The 22,414-nt window shown below is 37.0% G+C and overlaps 1 protein-coding gene across 5 annotated transcripts in view; it reads right to left on the bottom strand.

The window, feature by feature from the left end:
- The window catches only part of SLC44A5 (solute carrier family 44 member 5), a 405,375-nt gene that overhangs the window by 55,542 nt on the left and 327,419 nt on the right, over positions 1 to 22,414 (bottom strand). For all 5 annotated transcript variants that reach the window (XM_047728191.1, XM_047728193.1, XM_047728192.1 and 2 more), the window contains 4 exons: positions 8,404 to 8,532; positions 7,500 to 7,560; positions 3,919 to 4,042; positions 2,449 to 2,532 (listed from right to left, as the gene is read on the bottom strand). In XM_047728191.1, the coding sequence (XP_047584147.1) occupies positions 2,449 to 2,532; positions 3,919 to 4,042; positions 7,500 to 7,560; positions 8,404 to 8,532 (398 nt within the window). The remainder of the gene's footprint in view (positions 1 to 2,448; positions 2,533 to 3,918; positions 4,043 to 7,499; positions 7,561 to 8,403; positions 8,533 to 22,414) is intronic.

Genomic DNA, 22,414 nt, shown 5'->3' with positions numbered 1-22,414 from the left:
TGATGTTTCCATTAAGAACTGATACCTCTGATACTCTTTGTAGGTTTCCAAACAGAAACATTACCTGGTAAATTTACTGAGTTTATGGCCTCCAAGTATTATCTTTAAAAAAAAAATCTTAAGGGCGCCTGGGTGGCTCAGTGGGTTAAGCCGCTGCCTTCGGCTCAGGTCATGATCTCAGGGTCCTGGGATCGAGTCCCACATCGGGCTCTCTGCTCAGCAAGAAGCCTGCTTCCCTCTCTCTCTCTCTCTGCCTGCCTCTCCGTCTACTTGTGATCTCTCTCTGTCAAATAAATAAATAAAGTCTTTAAAAAAAAATCTTAATAAATACTGTCACTGAATAGATGACAGCATTGTATTAAAGTAATTTCTCAGGTCACAATCCTTGCAAAGCCTATGCTTTCAACTCCAGAAGGCATTCCCTATTAAAATCACAGATACTTTAATGCTTAAATATTTAATATGGTTGAAAGATTATTCTATGGCATAGTCCCAGAGGAATAAGCAAAAAGGTCAGGGGGAAGAAAAGAAATATAGCTGTTTATTCTCTGTGTTTTTAATTCCTGCATAAAATTGTAACTGAATAAACTAAAGCACAGCATATTAGTCTTTGGCTTTATATTTGTGAGATAGATGGAGAACCAGAAGAGTCAAAGATAAGGAGTATTTATGTTCTAGTGGTGTGAGCTGTGCCTCGGTGGAGAGGGTTTCAGTGTATGTTGGGAGTGAGGTAAATAGAAAGGTCTATCATAATGTATACTTTTTCAGATAGTAGTTAAAAAGCTAAAATAAAGAAGAGATATGCAAATTATCTAATGATATTTGAGTTTGACAATAGGGGAACAAGTTTAACCACTGTCAAGTGTAGACTACAATCTCTGCTATGGAGAGATCCTGAAATACTGATACACACTGAAAATAATTATTGTGTTTAAGACAAAGCATCGAAATGAGTAAAATCTCAAAAAAACACTAGCTAGTTTTACAGCTCTACAAACTAATCACTACTATTTTACACACAAAACAATTTTGACTTTATTAAGTATTACATATTATATATATTATATCTCTTTTGTTCCCCTCATGGTTTTATAACTGTTCCTTGAACCCACATTTTCTATGCATCTATGTTTCAAGGACCAAACTGGGAGGTAGAAAAATAGAAATGAGTCAGACATAGTTACATAAAGAATTCATAGTTTATTCGAGAGCCAGGTAAATAACATACAATTCTAGGTGCTATTTGGATGATAGGCATGTGTGTATGTATAGGGGTGTGTGTGTGTGCATGCGTGTGCATGCATGTGGGTAGGAGGAACACAGAAGGGGAAATGTAATTATATCTGGAGAAGTCAAGAAAGACTTCACAATTTACACAAAAGATGATTTTAAATAATTTGACAGAGTTGCCCAGGACGCAGGAAGGATGTGCTAGGAAAGAGAACAGAATGTGCAAAAACAGGGGACTTGACAGTCTAAGAATGGGTGTGTTATTTCATGTGTTTATAGAGTTAATCAAGTAACATGGGTGGAGATGAATCTGGGAAACTAGTTGGACTAGGCTGTAAAGGGCCTTATAACTATCTGAAGGAGTCTTCTCTTTGCTCTTCGATCACTAGGGAACCATAGATGCTTTTACAGCATAAGAAGGTGATATAAGAGCCAGAGAGTAACAATAGCCTTAAATATATCAGACACCTGCTCCAGTAGAGTGATTGCATTTTCCCATACCTTTCAGGAATGCAAATCTTATGTCTAAAAATTCTTAATCTCCTCCTCCTTTCATATATATTTTTCAGCTCTTCATAACTACAGTGACCTTTGGTGATGACGATAACAAACATTATGTAAAAAGGATGTGTTAAAAAATAAGAGTGATCCTTTGGAGGTCAAGGGAAGTACAAATGAGAAAACAGACCCAGAGAAATAAAACTGCATTCACTGTAACATAACAGTAACAAGCAAACATACTACAGATATTGTCCCCGCATGACTTCAAGTATATTTATATAAGTACTTTTATTGGAAATTTAGTGAATAAAGTTAAAATTTTCATTCTTATAACTTTTGTAACACTGGGTATATTTGCAAATATCTTTGCCTCATTTTCAGCCTATCTGAAAAAGAAAATGGCAGGAACTGAGTCAAACTTTTATTCACAAATATGAATGGGGAATTTCTTTTTTGAAGATTTATTTAAAGATTTGAGAGACAGACAGAGAGATCAGGAGCGGAGGGGAAGGGTAGAGGGAGAAGCAGCCTCCCCACTGAGCAGACAGCTGGATGTGGGGCTTGATCCCAGGGCTCTGGGATCATGACCTGAGCTGAAGGCAGATGCTTAACAAGCTGAGCCACCTAGACGCCCTGAATGGGGAGTTTGACAAAAGTGATAAAATAAAAACAAGGATAAAATGGGGCTGGAGAAGAAACACCAACATTTGCACTTACATGAGAATCCAATACCAAGTTGTTGCATAGTCTTCAAATACTTTCATTCCAATTGCCCTTGCATCAAGGATTTTATTGACACGACTGAATTCAAAGAAGGAAAAAATCAATTATTTTGACTGCCACTAAACAGAAATGTTCTTGTTATGATAAAAGGGGTTTTGCAAGATGCTGTTCAAAACATATTTTTAGAAACCATTTATCAAGAGGCAGTCCTTCCCCAGCCACCACAATATGTGAGATGTCACTTCGGTATACTACAAAGGCAGCTATAGCCACACACAGAGAATGTGGCTTTCAAGAATGGTGAACAGATCCCTTTTCAACATATGTGACATGTCCTCAATATTGCAGAAATCTCACTGTAAGAAATGAATTTAAATAAGATCAGTTTTTAGCTTACAAAATCCATAGAGTCAAGAATGAACATCATCCTTAATTCCCTTTTCTAATCCTCTGACAGCTGTTGCAGGAAGGCACCATGGAGCACATACAAAAAAGTGCACAAATCATTACTGTCCAGTTTGACGAATTATCAGAAGTGAATGTACTATGTAACTACAACACTGTTGTCCCTTTCCCAGTGTGCCCCAGTTACAAACACCTCCTCCTTCCACTAAGGTAACCACAGACCTGACTTTTGTGCTAATAATTCCCTGGTTTTCTTTTTCAGTTTTACCACTTACATATGCATCGCTGGGTAATTTAATTTAGTTGCACTTGGTTTTGAATTTTTCTATCAGTGGAACTGCACTTGTACTATTATTTTGTGATTTGGTTCACATAGATTTATATTCGTGAAATCCATCATGTTGCTATTACATTTGAAATATGCAGGGCCTACAGTATTCTACATGGACTGCTAAACTCTTTGGAAGAGAAAAACATTTTTAGAGTATCATTATGTTTCACTTTTAATTCAACAACTGAGCTATACAATGATACTCTGTTTGTGCACACATGGGACTTTACGTGCCCAGAGAATTATATTTCCCTATAACCTAAAACATCAAGATGTGTATGCAAAGGGAAAGAGTAAATTAGTACATAGACACATTACCATGGTTGTCTTGACTTTCTTAAGGCCCTCTTCCCTTTAAGACATCTGGCAGTTTCATTATTTTAGTCAATTTTTTTGAATGGTGATTTAAACAGCATCTTTTTATCGTGTTCCCTCAACAAGTACATTAAGGTCTTTCAATATGCTTACTGAGATTTCATTTCTATATCTGTTGATAATGAAAGATTTAACCATTTTAAAAAATATAATTGAACTTTTTAATTCACTTTGGTTTCTCCTTTATCTGTTTTTCTTAACAATACACACCAGGGTCTCCAAACCACGGTGACATGTGTATTTCATAATAATGCATATTCTTCCTCTATAACCCTTAACCTTATGGAAGTTTTAGTTTTGTGTACAGTAATAGGATTCATCCAAACTGAAAATAAGAATGCAAACAAACATACTTTGCAGCTGTCCTGAGTTCTATAGCATTTCTTGTTTTTCCACTTCCATCTTCAAATGTTGTTTTATTTCCTACTGTCAAAGTGCCATTTTTAGTAGTGAAGTCAGGGAAACATCTCTGGAGAACTGTAAAAAAAATAAAATTATGGTAGTCATTTTTCTACTTCTTCCTATATAATGTTCTTCCTTTCTTAAGCTTTCTGTTATTTATGATCAAATTCTTGCTAGACAATGTATAGGCATATTGTTCAACATAGATAATTGCCCATTACTTGATGGTCAGAAGGTTTTCTGATGGTTCTCAGACAGCTGTAGAAAGCAAATATGATCACAATCTGAAGCTACACTCTAAACTTGTTATTTTACACATGGTACATTCATCAAGTCACTAATAAGTAAGATGCACAGCATAGGTTTTTAAAAGAGTAATACTGATAACATCTCACATGGTAAAAAAAATTTTAATAAAAAGGCTATATTTACTTGTATGACCGAGTTTATTTTTTTTTATAAAAGATTTTATTTATTTAAGAGGGGGGGCAGTGGGGAGGGGGAGAAAAAAGGGAGAAGCAGACTCCATGCTGAGCAGGAAGTCAGGTGTGTGTGGGGCTTGATCCCAGGACTCTGGGATCATGGCCTGAGCTGAAGGCAGATGCTTATTAGGCTGAGCCACCCAGATGTCCTGAGTTTACTTTTTCTTTTTCTTTTCTTTTTTTATTTTTTTAAGAATTTTTTATTTATTGGACAGAGAGATAGAGACCACAAGTAGGCAGAGCAGCAGGCAGAGGAAGAGGAAGAAACAGACTCCCTGCTGAGCAGGGAGCTCTATATGGGGCTCTATCCCAGGACACTGGGATCATGACCCGAGCTGAAGGCAGAAGCTTAACCAACTGAGCCACCCAGCACTCCTGAGTTTACTTTTTCTTATTAAAAAAAAAAAAAATTAGATACTCCTTGACTGAAACCTTGAAAACTGGAGATTAGTGAATAATTTCTTGAAAAATAAGAACTATCTCAAACTTCAGGCCATTAAGACAACTGAATTTTTATTTGTGAAGTCTTAATAATTTGTGTCTGTCAGCTTTCTCATTTACCTGGTTTTTTGGAGGGACTGGAAGTAGAAATTCTAAAGCTATCAAAATGACCCACACTTTGTAGACTAGCATAATTTCTCAGAAGAGTTACTTCACTGTTCAATTTTCTATATACTTATTTTGATTAAATAGAATCCTTGCTTCTTTACATATCTGTATTACTAAAAATATTTTAAAACCCCAATTTTAAATCAAGAGGGAAGAGAAATCAGAAGTGGATCATTTTCATATTTTTTCTTACAGGAATCATCACAGAGTTGGAATTTAAGCTTGAAAATATTAAAGTAGTTGATATAGGGAATGAAGAAATAGGTCTTTACCAAGCCTTTCCTGACTTTTTGGGCTTAAAATGATCTCCTGTCTACCTACTTTCATCTCCTTGAGCATTTAAAATAAGGCTGAGTCCTACAGTATCTTCTCATCTTTTTCTGGTTCTTCCCTGGCAAATTTGACATAGTAGTCTCTACCAGCTGCTTCTATTCCCTCTCAATCCAATCACATGCTGTCCCCACCACTCCAAAGAAATTTTCCTCCCAGTGATCCCAATAATCTTTTAATGGCCGAAACCTCCTAATATCTTTTAGTCATTATCCTGCTTGAACTCAACCATTATCTAGCACAGTGTTTGGTACATAGTAGAACTCAGTCAATATTGGCTGTTAATTGAGCTAACTTTTCTGAGTCTTTGACATGGTAGACAAACCCTGTCTTCTGAAACTCTCTTCCTTTGGCTTACATACCCAGGCGCTCTCCTGCCTCCCTTTAGTTTTACTGCGCATTCTTTCCTTTGCCACACCTTATAATAGGACTGCTTCCACCCATAGAGTCCTCCAACCCTGTTCTGGGCAATTTTATTCAATCAGTTAACTCCAATGGCTAAATATGTCCATTATATATTTGAAAAGTAGAGAAAATAAGAAGGAAAATGCAAAACAATACATAGTCCTACCACTCAAAATGAACTCTAACATTTTAGATGAATTTCTTTCTAGTCTTTCTCTGCAAGAAAATTTTTTGAGAGTCATAACCATAAAATAAATGCAGGGTTTTCCCTTGTTTCTTTTTTTTAAAATATTACTTATTTCCTTTCATAAACTATTTAATAAGTGAATTTTATTTGCTCTATACTATTCAATTAAGTAGTATGCTTAATTACCTATGGGGGAATGAGCACAACTGTACTGTACTGTGAGGGACTATGCCTTATTCATTTTTGTATCCCCAGTGTACATTTTATATTGTGTGATTTAACCAAACTACACTTGTAAGGGCAGGGATGTCTTATATTCTTATGCCTATTATATCTTCAGTGACTAAGGATTCATTTTTATCCTTTTGTAACATTATTCTTGGCAACATGAAATTGTTTCAAAGACCTACATCTTACATTGGGTCCTCAGTGACCCAAAGAAAAGGGAGAGGGGAACGTAAGGTATTGTGTTTGGTGGTAGCTACTTCAATGGTACCTGACTTTCTTCTCAAATAGAAAATGGTACATGACCTTCTACTCCAATTGAAAAAAGAAAGAAGAGAGAAAATGCCCACAGTTTTGCCATCTTCAAAATACCCATTCTATTTTGGCATATTTCTTTCCAATATTTTTCTTTGAATAGCTTTTTTTGTTTATTTTAATTTATACATTAAATTATTATAATTTATAATAATTTATAAATAATTATACTTATATAAGATATATAATTATAAATTATCATTATAATGTATATAACATTTTATTAACATTATATTACATAGTACTTATATTTAATAACTCTAAAATATTCCATTTAATGAATACATCATAATTTATTTAAGCACTTTCTTGTTCTTGGACATAAGAGTATTTCTTTTTCTTTTCTTTTTTTTCTTTTTCTTTATTTTTAGTTCTTCTGAATAGCATCGTGATGGTCATCTTTATGTAACATTGTTTCTCTTGGGTTAGGATTATATTTGTAGGAATGGGATATTAGTGATTGTGTAACTTTTTAAAAAAGAAAATGAAACAAAATTTATATAAACTTTAAATAAAATTTATAAATATTAAAAATATAAAATATCGATTCCCTTAAGAGATACATAAATATTTCAAATTTCAAATTATAGGACAAGTTTACGTCCCACCATCACACCCTGGGCAACTTCGGAACAAACTCTTTGGCTGAATTCAGGGGTGAGTATGCAAGATTATGTCTGTGCGCTTACATGTGTTTATAGAGCACCAAGTAATCAATCTGGGCTTTTAAAATCAGTTTTTAATCTTTTCTGTGTATCTTGATGCAGCAAAACCCCAAAACTAACAGATCTCCTGTGGTAATGTCTCTGGCTGGAGTCAGGAGAATGGGCTTAGCTTTGGTTTCCTCCTAATTAATTCTGGGACACTGGGCCAGTCATACAACTATTCTTGGCTTCAATTTTGTCAACAGAGAAATTAAGGGAACTGAATTAAGTAACTTCTTATATGTTCTAAGATAAGATAAGTAATAACCACTTACATGGTTTGCTTGGAAAAATTGCTGTTGGACAATCATCATCCAGTAAGACTTGTGAGAGAGTCTAAAATGGAAGGAAGAGTATGTTAACATTTCAAAGGATATGTAATGACAACTTTTGTCCTCAGTATAAAAACTGTGTCCTTCGAAAATTTAACTCCATAATTATCTCATTATTTCATGTTACTCCCCTATAAGAATGATTTTAAGATTATCATACACACATACTTATTTGACAAATTCTCTAAAATGTTCTAACTGTAATTCAATCAAATCAACAATAATAAAACCAGACCCACTGAAGTCAGGACACACTTTTGAAAGTGTGTATCTATGTCTTAGTCACATTTTGAGTCTCTAATTCTTCATTTTTTTTTTTTCTGGAAAAACAGCATCTTCTCTAAGTTAGAAGCCATTAATACTATTTAACATAATGGGGCTTTAGAATTCCTTCTTAAGTCCCAAACCTAGGTAGGGTTTGAGGATTTTTTTCTTAAATGAATAATTATCAAATTGGGTTTGGAAGTAAAATTATACTTGTTACTAAGTCATGGATCTTCATCACCACATTAATGAAATGATAATATTAATATTACCATTAGTTAGCTCCTAGATCTTGATGACAGGGTCCAGCCAAGTAGAGAATTTGTTGGTTTCAGGGAATAGTTAAAGCTAAAGGTAACTTACCAGGCTTAAGAGTTTTGCATAATACCCAAAGTCTACACAATGATATGCTATAAATGGTGCATGTAAATTTGTATGTACACGTGCATTTGTGTCTTAATGGAATAATAAATAATCATTTCCTAGATGATTTAGGAGCTTGTCCATTACAAATGCTCATCTTACACTTGAGAATGAAACAAGAGTTAAAGTCTTCTCTAGTTTTAAGCTTAAACACACATACCTTCACAGGCTTAACAAAAGGTGATTTGCAGAATTGGCTGTAGTACGTCCAATAGTGTTTGTTTGTTCTGTATGAAAATTGTATTTCCATGTAGGTTAGAAACTTTTCTGGGCACTTGGAGACACAGATCTGTGAAGAAAAGGAAAACACAGTGGTGGAGACCCAACTGAATTGAATAAACCAAGGAAGTATCTGTAAGATTAGACTTCTAAGCTATCTACCACTACAAGAAGCAAAGCACCATTTTCCATCAAAGAAACTTGCATCAGGGCACCTGGGTGGCTCAGTGGGTTAAGGCCTCTGCCTTCAGCTCAGGTCATGATCCCAGCGTCCTGGGATCAAGCCCCACATCGGGCTCTCTGCTCAGTAGGGAGCCTGCTTCCTCCTTTCTCTCTGCCTGCCTCTCTGCCTACTTGCAATCTCTGTCAAATAAATAAATAAATAAATAAATAAATCTTAAAAAAAAAAAGGAAAGAAACTTGCATCAATTTTCTAATTTATGTAAAAAATAAAATTTCATGTAATAGTTATCAATCTCTATTTCTTGCCTTTTGACAATGATTTGTGTTAAGACAATAGATGTTGTACAATGACAGGGTTGTTTTTAACATCTGATTTTGGAATAATTGTAGATCTAATTGTAGCTGTAGAAATAACATATTCCACCAAATTTTAATCAATGGTAATAATTTGTACAATTACAGAACAATATCGCAACCAAAAAATTGATATTGTTACCACCCACTAACCTTATTTAGATTTTACCAGTCTTACATGCACTCATTTATTTGTGTGTGTATGTGTGTGTGTGCATCCATGCATATACATTTCTATGCAATTTTATCATGTTCAGATTCATGTGACCACTACCACAGGACAGTGATGGATTTTTTTAATAAAATATTCCCTTATTAGTTTCTGAGTTAGTAGATAAGAGTATAATGCAAGATTAATTTTTTGCAAGATTAATTTTGCCTGTGTAATTTAAGTATTCTCAGGGTTAGAATCTTGCTTCCTTTTCTATATATGAATAAAATGGTCATTAAAAATGCTCCAAATATTGATAACTTATGCCACTAATAACTATCCATGTCAGTGAATTCTCAACAATTCTCAAAACATAATATTGGACTTATTACTATAAGAAAATAACAAAACTGGGACTATTTGTCGCAATCATTATTATAGTCTTTTACCAACAACACCAGAGAGGTCACCAATGCAATTATTTTATATTAATGACCTTAGAGGGCCTATTAATACCAAACCAGATCACTGTGACTACTAGTCCACAGAGCCATTGTGGAGTGACTGAAATCTAAGTAGGAACTCCACAGAGAGAAAGCAGAATCCAAAAAGATACACTCTATCGGTTTTGCTTTTGTTTGTAATTTAAAAAAAAAAACAAAAAACAAAGATCCCATTAAGCCATCAGAGTTGCAGTCCGTAGACATTCTCTCCCCCACCTTTGGTTCCTCCTTATGAAAGCCTTCTCAGCTTTGACTTGCTCCATAAACCTACTGTAATTTGTTAACTTCTCGCTGGCCAAATTCTAGCTCAATACATTGGTAGCTAGGTAAAAACTCTGCTGCTGAGCTGACAGCTCTTCCCCATTATTTGGGTCATGTTTCTACTGCACACAAAAACATTTGGTGTCAACTCCACAGCTAAGGTAAGAGGTGGAAAACTAAACAGATATGTCAAATCTCACCGTTAATGTTGTTTTGTAGTAGCAGCAGCAGCAACTGAATTTCTTCTACAAGTTCTGACATGGCAAACAACCTGTCTCCACATTCACACCTCTGTATGTATTTCCTCTGTGTTAGTTTCTCATATATACATAGGCATTCATGCGCAGGTGTGTGTGCACACGTACGCACGCGCGCGCGCGCACACACACACACACACACACCTCTAGAGGAAATATTTAAATATTTAAATATTTCTGCAGATATCTTTCTGCAAAAGCTGTAGAACTGTTTAGGGACATTCAAAGCCCCCAAGATCCTCACTTTTTTTTTTTTTTTAAAGGATGCTAAGGTTATCATCAATACAAATGTCAAAATTTCACTCTGATTGGAGCTAAGCTGACTGAGTAAACCTTTAACATATTGGAAGATACTTTATATTTAGACTTTGACAATAATATGGTTTGAAACATAACTTCACTAGTTCCCCTATCAGGTAGATTTAAATGGATTTATAAAACGAATACTGAAAGTACTAATGCTTTCACAGGCCTTAAATGACAATAGGAACTACTTAGTTGGGACCATGATTTCTATATTCCTAAATACACACACATACAATGTATACTCCATATTAACAGTGCTGTGTATGCAACGTATACAAGAAAGTAATTAAGATGGTAAAAAGTGGTTTGTTAAAGAGAAGGACATCAAATTTCATTCCAGACACAAACGAGCTGTTAAAATACAATATAGCAACTGCTCTTTACTCTCTCCCTCTAGCAGACCAATTTGTTCATTTCAAATACGACGCTGATTAGTTGCAATCAACATATAATTAGCCAAAAATGAAGGTCACATTGAGGCACAGTATCCTAATTGATCACAGTCTGTCCTCTAAATGCTTGTGACACGTGTCTGGACTATGCTGGCAGTTAACAAAAAACATGATGCATAAAAATATGGCTTGGATCAGTAGATAGACTAATGCCTGGCAGACTAAAAGCAAGTCTCCATGACTTGCAGCAAAAATACATTCTGACTCAATTCTGCTTCTTTGTGTGACCACAAAGGGGCACTTAAAATGTAGTTCTTCGTCATTATTTTTATATCTGCAATTCATACAGTTTAAGATTCTAATACAAATCAGAATTTGGTGGGTAGAAGAGCCATCTGTAGGTTACAACACTACATTTGCTATGAAAAAAAGCATGATCTAGTGGAGTACTTTACATAAATGTAAATAAAATGCACATGGGTATATTAAAAAAACATATGTACAAAGATATTTTTGTTTCCTCATGGGAATGATGGATCTATACAGTGGAAAATTTCTTAGACTGGGAGTAGGAAGATATTAATTCACTCATTTATTCCTTCAACAAATACTTATTGATCATCTACTCTGAGCCTGTTCTAGGCACTGGAAACACAGTGAATAAAACAAATAAAATTTTTGCCCTCAAGCTATTTACTTTCTAATAGAGGAGAGATGGATAACACCAAATAAGTATAATTGTTTGTTATAAGATGGTAATAAGTGCTATGGAGAAAAATAAGGCTAGAAAGGTTAGAGGCTAAAAGGTAGCTGAGTAAGATTCCAGTTTTATTTTATTTCTTTTCAATGTTCCAAAATTCATTGTTTATGCACCACACCCAGTGCTCCATGCAGTACGTGCCCTCCATAATATCCACCACCAGGCTCACCCAAACCCCCACCTTCTTCCCCTCCCAAACCTTCAGTTTGTTTCTCAGAGTCCACAGTCTCTCATGGTTTGTCTCCTCCTCTGAATTCCCCCATCTCACTTGTCCTCTGCATCTCCCAATGTCCTCTGTATTATTCCTTATGCTCCACAAGTAAATGAAACCATATGATAATTGACTCTCTCTACTTGACTTATTTCACTCAGCATAATCTCTTCCAGTCCCGTCCACATTGCTACAAAAATTGGGTATTCATTCATCCTTTCTGATAGAGGCATAATATTCCATTGTATATATGGACCATATCTTCTTTATCCATTCATCCATTGAAGGGCATTTTGTTTCTTTCCACAGTTTGGTGACTGTGGCCATTGCTGCTATGAACATTGGGTTACAGGTCGCCCTTCTTTTCACTACATCTGTATCTCTGGGGTTAATACCCAGTAGTGCAATTGCAGGGTCATAGGGTAGCTCTATTTTCAATTTCTTAAGGAATCTCCACACTGTTTTCTAAAATGGCTGCACCTACTTGCATTCCCACCTATAGTGTAAGAGGGTTCCCGTTTATCCACATCCCTTCCAACACTTACTGTTTCCTGTGATGTTAATTTTGGCCATTCTAACTGGTGTAAGGTGGTATCTCAATGTGGTTTTAATTTGAATCTCCCTGATGGCTAATGATGATGAACATTTTTTCATGTGTCTGTTAGCCATTTGTATGTCTTCTTTGGAGAAGTGTCTGTTCATGTCTTCTGCCCATTTTTTGATGTGATAATCTGTTTTGTGTGTGTTGAGTTTGAAGAGTTCTTTATAGATCTTGGATATCAGCCCTTTGTCTGTAGTTTCATTTGCAAGTATCTGCTCCCATTGGGTGGGTTGCCTCTTTGTTTTGTTGACTGTTTCCTTTGCTGTGCAGAAGCTTTTGATCTTGATGAGTCCCAAAAGTTCATTTTTTTCTTTTGTTTCCTTTGCCTTTGGAGGCATATCTTGAAAGAAGTTGCTGTGGCCGATGTGAAAGAGGTTACTACCTATGTTCTCCTCTAGGATTTTGATAGATATCCTGCCTCACGTTGAGGTCTTTTATCCATTTTGAATTTATCTTTATGTATGCTGTAAGAGAATGTTTGAGTTTCGTTCTTCTACACATAGCTGTCCAATTTTTCCAGCACCATTTATTGAAGAGACTGTCTTTTTTCCACTGTATATTTTTTCCTGCTTTGTCAAAGATTATTTGACCATAAAGCTGAGGGTCTGTATCTGGGCTCTCTATTCTGTTTCACTGGTCTATGTGTCTGTTTTTGTGTCAGTATCATCCTGTCTTGGTGATCACAGCTTTGTAGTAAAGCTTGAAATCAGGAAACATGATGCCCCCAGTTTTGTTTTACTTTTTCAACATTTCCTTAACAATTCAGGGTCTCTTCTGGTTCCATACAAATTTTAGGATTGTTTCTTCCAGCTCTTTGAAAAATGCCAGTGGAATTTTGATTGGATAGCATTGAAAGTATAGATGGCTTTAGGAAGTACAGGCATTTTAACAATGTTTATTCTTCCGATCCTGAGTATGGAATGCTCTTCCATCTTTTTGTGTCTTCTTCAATTTCTTCATGAGTGTTCTGTAGTGCTTTGAATATAGATCCTTTGGTTAGGTTTACTCCCAGGCATCTTATGGTTCTTGGTGCTATAGTAAATGGAATCGGTTCTCTAATTGCCCTTTCTGTGTTTTCATTGTTTTTGTATAAGAAAGCCACTGATTTCTGTGCATTGACTTTGTATCCTGCCACGTTACTGAATTGCTGTATGAGTTCTAGTAGTTTGGGGGTGGAGTCTTTTGGGTTTTCCATATAAAGAATCACGTCATCTGTGAAGAGAGAGAGTTTGACTTCTTCATTGCCAATTTAGATACCTTTATTTCTTTTTGTTGTCTGATTGCTGCTGCTAGGACTTCTAATACTGTGTTGAACAAGAGTGGTGAGAGTGGGCATCCTTGTCGTGTTCCTGACCTCAACGGGAAGGCTGTGAGCTTTTTCCCATTGAGGAGGATATTTGCTGTGGGTTTTTCATAGATAGATTTTATAAAGTTAAGGAATGGTCCCTCTATCCCTATACTTTGAAGCATTTTAATCAGGAATGGATGCTGGATTTTGTCAAATGCTTTTTCTGCATCAATTGAGAGGACCATGTGGTTCTTCTCTCTTCTCTATTGATTTGTTCTATCACATTGATTGATTTGCGAATGTTGAACCATCCTTGCAACCCAGGGATGAATCCCACCTGGTCATGGTAGATAATCTTTTTAATGTGCTATTGGATCCTATTAGCTAGGATCTTGTTGAGAATCTTAGCATCCATATTCATCAGTGATATTGGTCTGAAATTCTCCTTTTTGGTGGGGTCTTTGCCTGGTTTGGGGATCAGTGTAATCCTGGCTTCATAAAAAGAGTCTGGAAGTTTTATTTCTGTTTCTATTTTTTGAAACCACTTCAGGAGAATAGGTATTATTTCTTCTTTGGATGTTTGGTAGAATTCTCCAGGGAATCTGTCAGATCTTGGGCTCTTGTTTTTTGGGAGGTTTTGATCACTGCTTCAATCTTGTTACTAGATATTGGTCTATTCAGGTTGTCAATTTCTTCCTGATTCAGTTTTGGAAGTTTATAGTTTTCCAGGAATGCATCCATTTCATCTAGGTTGCTTAACATATTGGCAAATAACTGCTGATAATAATTTCTGATGATTGTTCCTATTTCTTTGGTGTTAGTTGTGATCTCTCCCTTTACATTCATAATTTTGTTAATTTGGTTCCTCTCTCTTTTCTTTTGGATTAGTTTGGCCAGTGGTTTATTGATCTTATTGATTCTTTCAAAAAACCAGCTTCTAGTTTCATTGATGTGTTCTACTGTATCTCTAGTTTCTCTCTCATCTATCTCTGCTCTAATCTTGATTATTTCCCTTTTTGTGTGTGGGGTTGTCTTAATTTGATTCTCCAGTTGATTCTCTAGTTCTTTAAGGTGTAAAGAGAGTTGGTGTATTCTGGATTTTTCTTTTTTTTTGAGGGAGGCTTGGATGGCTATGTATCTCCCCCTTAGGACTGCCTTTGCTGTATCCCATAGGTTTTGGACCAAAGTGTCTTCATTCTCATTGGTTTCCATGAATTGTTTAAGTTCTTCTTTGATCTCCTGGTTGATCCATGCATTCTTAAGCAAGGTGGTCTTTAGCTTCCAGGTATTTGAGTTCCTTCCAAACTTTTCCTTGTGGTTGAGCTCCAGTTTCAAAGCCCTGTGATCTGAGAATATGCAGGGAATAATCTCAATCCTTTGGTATCGGCTGAGCCCTGATTTTTGACCCAGTACATGGTCTATTCTGGAGAAGGTTCCATGTGCTCTCAAGAAGAATGAGTATTCTCTTGTTTTAGGGTGGAATGTTCTGTATGTATCATGAGGTCCATATGGTCCAATGTGTCATTCAATGCTCTTGTTTCTTTATTGATTCTCTGCTTGAATGATCTGTCTATTAATGAGAGTGGTGTGTTAAGATCCCCTACTATTAATGTATTCATATCAATATGGCTCTTTATCTTAACAGTTGTCTTATGTAGTTGGCTGCTTCCATACTGGGGGCATAAATAATTACAATTGTTAGATCTTCTTGGTGGATAGACCCTTTAAGAATGATATAGTGTCCTTCTGTATCTCTGACTGCAGTCTTTAGTTTAAAATCTAATTTATCTGATATGAGAATCCATATCAGATGGATATTTTCTTTCTATCCCCGTTTTCTTTTTTCTTTTCTTTTCTTTCTTTCTTTTTTTTTTTTTTTTTTTTGAGGCACATTGGTATGAAAGATGCTTCTCCATCCCTTAAATTTCAGTCTGGATGTATCCTTAGGTTCCAAATGGGTCTCTTGTAGACAACATATGGATGGGTCCTGTCATTTTATCCAATTCGGAACCCTGTACACCATTTTATGGGAGTGTTTAGGCCATTCACATTGAAAGTGATTTTGAAAGATAAATTTTTATTGACATCATGTTGCCTGTGAAGTCCTTGTTTCTACAGATTGTCTCTGTAAATTTCTGTTCTATGACACTCTTTGGTTCCTTCTTCTTTTATAGAAACCCCCCCCCCCCTTAATATTTCTTGTAGTGCTGGCTTGGTGGTCACATACTCTTTTAAAACTTGCCAGTCTTGGAAGCTCTTTATCTCTCCATATATTTTGAATGTCAGCCTCGATGGATAAAGTATTCTTGGCTGCATGTTCTTCACATTTAGTGCCCTGAATATGTCTTGCCAGCCCTTTCTGGCTTGTCAGGTTTCTGTGAACAGGTCTGATGTTATTCTGATGGACCTGCCTCTGTACATAAGGAATCTCTTCCCCATATCGGCTCTCAAGAGATCTTGTCTAAAATTATGATTCATCAGTTTCACAATCAAGTGTCTTGAGGTCTTTCTAGATTCATTGATTTGAGGGGTGATCTTTCTGCCTCTAGGACAGAACACTGGTTACATTTCCCAGATTGGGAAAATTTTCATGGAGAATTTGTTCAGGTATATCTTCTAGTCTTCTTTCTTTCTCCTTCCCCTCAGGGATCCCAATAATTCTGGCTTTGGAACATTTCATGGCATCAATTATTTCCCTAATTCTGTTTTCAAGGCTTCTAAGCTTTTTGTACCAGGCTTCCTCCTGATCCTTTTTCTCTATCAGTTTGTCCTCTAGATCATTATTTCTATCTTCTGCCTTGGTTACCCGCACCTGAGAGAGTTCCGTGTGGGCACTAGGCAGTGGTTTCTAGGACCGGCCGAGAGTCTGAACACTCCCAGCCTGGGCTTGAAAATCTCAGCATGCTATCTCTAGTTGGGATCTCTCGGGAGGTCTGGATCCCAGACAGCAGTCCCAGCAAAGGCTGCCACTGGAAGTGGGCTCCCCAGACCCGTATCGCTTATGGTGCAGGGGTTCAGAGACAAGCAGGTGCTTTGGGTTACCCCCGAGACAGTGGCTGGGGATGTGCACTGCCTGTGGGAGGTTGCCCGGCTCAGTGGAGTTTGCAAAAGGGGATTCTGTGTATTCTGGACAACCCAAAGGGAAGCAGACTGAGGCTTCTCTCTGAGATGGAGATCTGGGTGCAGTTTGCTTTCCATTAAACCTCTGAAAGGCCACAAAAAGCCACCAAAGGAAAAAAAAAAAAACCTCTAGAGAAGAAAAGCCTGAAAAAAACGGTTTCCACAGAGCCTAGCACCTTGATAGGGAGCAGGAGGACTCAACCCAAGCAAGACTGACTGAAAAGCGGCACGGCAGGCCCCTCCCCCAGAAAGCCAGCCAAAAGAACAAGAGTACAACCACCATAGGGTCCCCATAAAACTGTAAACCCAAATATCAGGGGAAAACAAGATATTAAGCTCCCTGTATTGCCCTAAAACCTGTTATTTCATAGATACAACTTTTATTTTTAATTCGTTCTCACTATTCTTATTCATTTTAATTTTTTAACCTATTTACCATTACAATGAGAAGTTTAATACAACATATTCCATAATTACCTTTTAACTTGAACTTTTTTCATACATATAACTGTGTTTTTCTTTTGCTTTTCTATTTTTTTAAATATACATATAGATATAAGCTTCAAGGTAATCCTCTTTCCCTAATCAACACTACCCCTATATATAAATGAGTTTTAATCTCCCTTTATCTCTGGAAAGTTGAGTCCTTTAATAAAGATATCAAGATACACCCAGGAAGAATCAAAATAACCTTCCTTGCCCACATTGAGGATTTATAACACACCCTCTCATCTTTTTCTTCCATCAGTGTTTCTGTGTATTTGTTTTTGTTCTGGTATTATATAAATCTTATCCTAGGGGTTCATTTTGGCTGGGTTCTTTCTCTTGTCATTTACTTTTGTCGGTCTTTTTATTTGTCCATTTTTGTTTGTATACCTTATAAACCTTACCTTTGGGGCCCATTCTGGCTGGGTCTTCTCTTTTTGTTTTCTGTCTGTCTGTCTCTCTCTCTCTCTTTTTCATTTTTCTTTCTGTTTGGTAGTGACTTCTGATTGCTCAGAAGCATTCCAGGGTGCACTTTTCTTGGATCATGGTTGATATATTCAGCTACACATCCCCTCAACCACCTCTCACCAAAATGACTAGGAGGAGGAATGCCTAACAGAGGAAAATTCAGAGACTGTGCCCTCTCCATCAGAGCTATTGGATATGGACATAAACAGTATGTAGGACATAAACAGTATGTAGGAAAGGGAATTCAGGGTAACAATTATCCAGACAATGGCTAGGTTGGAGAAAACCATTAATGACATCATGGAATTGATTAAGGCAGAAGTGAAACTGCCCAGGAAGAAGTTAAAACTGCTATCAATGATATCCAATCTAATCTAAATTCTCTAACAGCTAGGGTAACCAAGATTCCAGTTTTAAATGGGTAATCAAGGGAGGCCCTAAATAAAAAGGTAACATTTGAGGAAAGATGTGAAGACTATTCATCAAACCATAGTCATTTGGAGAAAAAGTACTCTAGGCAGAGAGAATAGCAAAGTCCAAGGCTCTGAGGCAGGAGCACCCCTGGATCCTTTCACAGACAATAGATGGGTAATATAACCCGAGCGCAGTGAGCAGATAGAGAGTAACAGCAAATGTAGTCAAAGTTGGACAGACAGTGAAGGATCCTGTAAGGCCACTGTTAAGACTTTGCTTTTAATCTCAGTAACCTGGGAAGTTATGGGGACAAGGCCTAAATGAAGGAGAAATATAAATGTAACATATTTAATAGAATCACACTAGCTGCTGAGTAGAAAAGAGACTGTAAGGGGTAGAAATTAGGGCAAGGATAGAGTCAGAGAGACCAGTCAGAAGATCATTGAACGAATGTAGATCAGAGATGATGGTTTTTTGAAAAAAAAATATCCATGTAGAGACATTGAACAGGTGGTTGGATATAAAGATCAGGAGATTAGGGAGCAGATTTATCTGGAGATATAAATTAGGGAGGGCAGCATACAGATGATGTTAAAACCATGAGACTAGATGATATCACCAAAAGAGTAAATGTAGATTCTGAAAAGGACTAAGCTTGGTGATGGGAGGTAACTCCAACATTTACAAGGTGTTGGAAAGATGAAGAAAAACCAGCAAAGGAGACTAACGAGGAGTATCCAGAGAGTTGGGAGGAAACCTAGAAGCATATTGTGTCCTAAAAGCCAAGTCAAGAAAGCGTTTTAAGGAGGACAGCTTGAATGAACAATGCTGTTAGATCAAGTAAATGTGAAAATGAGAATTAGCCATTCGTTTAATAATACAGAGTTCAATGGTATCACTTGGAAAAAAATGGAGTAGGAATAAAAGTCTGAATGAGAATAGAGGATTTAGATTCATTGAATAGAGACTATTGTTTTGAGGACTTTTGCAAAAAAGAGGTAAAGAGATATGAAGCAGTACCTGGAGGGTGGGGTGTGTGGGATCAAGGAGAGAATTCTTTGAGACAGAAGAAATAACAGCACATTTGTATACTGATGGAGATGATTTAATAGAGAAGGAAAAATGGTAATTAAAAAAACCCAAGAAACAGAAAATTTCTGGAGTGCTGTGCTTGAATGTGTGAGATATAATGCACAAACGGATGGGCTGACCTTAGGAGCACAGGCAGTTCATCCACGTTATGACAAGGAAAAGCTGAACAAATAAATGAACACAAATGATGACAGGTAGGCAAGAGGATATTACTGTAGGAGCTTTTAAAAGTTATCTTCTGAACGCTTACACTTTCTCAGTGAAATAAGAAGAAAAGCCAGAGACTGACAAAGAGATTGACACAGAGTTCTTAGAGGTTTAAGAGGAAAAGGTGTGAAATTGTTTTCTAGAAGGCTAGGCTAGTGAATAGACAAGGGGTTTGTAGCATGGTTGTGGGATAACACTAAGGGCCCACTGAGATTAGTGGTTCTGAATTGAAAGAACTATTATATATGTTTTCTCCAACAATTCACAGCTGCCTGCGTTCAGGCATAGAATAGGCAGAGAGTTGCACTTAGCTAGGGATGAAGTTTTGTAAGGAAGTACAACTACTTGGGAGGGGGCAAAGGAATTGAGGGTTTACATAAGGGAATGAATTTAAAGAGGGGTCATGAAATCTAAGTCAGACAGAGATGGAAATGAAAACATGAGGGAACTAAGGGATACTGTGAGGGGGTTAACATTAGGGATTTGTAGGTCCCAGTGAAGTAGAAGCATTGTAATTGGAATGTTAGAGGGACTGAGATGGTCAGATATAGAGATGTTTGAAATTGAGATTATAAAGTGTGGTAACTACTGGTATGAAGAGTTCAAAGATTTAATCTTGGGAGTGGGTGGCTGTGATAGAAAAACGAAGTCTTGTGGTAGAGGTAGTCACAGAACTAAGATGCCAATATCTCAAGTTAGCTTTTGTCTCAGCAGGAAATAAGATATCAAAATTCTTTGAGAGAGATGAGGCAGAGAGCAAGCAAGCAGATTTACAACTAGATCAGAGAAGATCTTTGGGTGTGGTTTACTAGTACATGGAGCAAAGAGGAAGCAAATAAGGTAGAAGCCTATTACATTTTTGAGGCAGTTATGCTGCCAAAGAATTCATGACCTAATCTGAAAAGACCTTTGACTGTTAAAATAATCTCTGGGGTGCTAAATTTGCACAACAGGAAGGGAGCTTCAAAGTTCTATGGCCCTCAAAAGAGCATATATCTCCAGTGCTCAGCAATGATGTGGTCTGAGGATAGCAGACAGGAAATAACCTTCCAAGTAGAGTAAAGGACCATAGGATGAAATGGGGAATATAATGCAGGTTGAATAAGAATGTTTTCCAGTGCCATGCACCAGAAACCACTGTGCATTTATCACTCCTCCTTTTCCAATCTGTAGTTGTATTCTAATAGCCTCATTCCCCATTGTGCATTCAATGTAAAGACCTTATAGAGGACTTATCACCCAGAGATTCTTGGACTTTGGGTTAAAGACAGTACTAAGTGGGATGCTGGGTTATCTCCCTTGGGAAGAAGAGCATTCTGGAGGACAGAGGGATAGACTATGGAAGACCCAACTAACTGCCCATTGAAGTCTGTGCTTTATCCCACAGTGGCATTCCTTTAGTCCTTCCTTCCTGCATCTAGGTGTGAACATATAAAAATAATAAGCATGTTGTTTAAGTAGAAATGCAATGCAAGAACACTTCTAAACCAAGGCTTTTAAGAGCAGAGATGCTCAAATAGCCAGAGGAATGTTGAAAAAGAGAGCCAAAGTTGGTGGCATCACAATTCCAGACTTCAAACTCTATGATAAAGCTGCCATCATCAAGACAGTATGGTACTGTCATTAAAACAGACACATAGATCAATGCAACAGAATAGAAAGCCCAGAAATAGACCCTCAACTCTATAGTCAACTAATCTTTGACAAAGCAGGAAAGAATGTCCAATGGAAAAAAGAGAGTCTCTGCAACAAATGGTGTTGGGAAAATTGGACAGCCACATGGAGAAGAATGAAACTGGACCATTTCCTTACACTACACATGAAAATAGACTCAAAATGGATGAAGAACCTCAATGTGAGAAAGGAATCTATCAAAATCCTTGAGGAGAAAACAGCAATCTCTTCAACTCAGCTGCAGCAACTTCTTCCTAGGAACATCGCCAAAGGCAAGGGAAGCAAGGGCAAAAATGAACTATTGGAACTTCATCAGGATACAAAGCTTCTGCACAGCAAAGGAAACAGTTAACAAAACCAAAAGGCAACTGACAGAATGGGAGAAGATATTTGCAAACGACATATCAGATAAAGGGCTAGTATTCAAAATCTATAAAGAACTTAGCAAACTCAACACCCAAAGAACAAATAATCCAATAAATGGGGAGAGGACATGAACAGACATTTCTGCAAAGAAGACATCCAGATGGCCAACAGACACATGAAAAAGTGCTCCACATCACTCGGCATCAGGGACATACAAATCAAAACCACAATGAAATACCACCTCACACCAGTCAGAATGGCTAAAATTAACAAGTCAGGAAATGATAGATGCTGGTGAGGATGCGGAGAAAGGGGAACCCTCCTACACCATTGGTGGGAATGCAAGCTGGTGCAGCCACTCTGGAAAACAGCATGGAGGTTCCTCAAAAAGTTGAAAATACCTACTACTACTGGGTATTTACCCCAAAGATACAAACGTAGTGATCCGAAGGGGCACGTGCACCTGAATGTTTATAGCAGGAATGTCCACAATAGCCAAACTATGGAAAGAACCTAGATATCCATCAACAGATGAATGGATAAAGAAGAGGTATATATATACAATGGAATACTATGCAGCCATCAAAGGAAATGAAATCTTGCCATTTGTGACAACATGGATGGAACTAGAGGGTATCATGCTTAGTGAAATAAGTCAATCAGAGAAAGACTGTTATCATACGATTTCCCTGATATGAGGAAGTTGAGAGGCAACGTTGTGGGTTTGGGCGGTAAGAAGAAAATAAATGAAACAGATGGGATTGGGAGGGAGACAAACCGTAAGAGACTCTTAATCTCACAAAACAAACAGGGTTGCTGGGGGGAGGAAGAGAGGGAGGGAGAGTGTGGTAGGGTTAT

Source organism: Lutra lutra, chromosome 4, assembly GCF_902655055.1.
Source record: "Lutra lutra chromosome 4, mLutLut1.2, whole genome shotgun sequence".
Taxonomy (NCBI): domain Eukaryota; kingdom Metazoa; phylum Chordata; class Mammalia; order Carnivora; family Mustelidae; genus Lutra; species Lutra lutra.
Note: the sequence above shows the minus strand (reverse complement) of the source record. Positions and strands in the feature narration are given on the sequence as shown.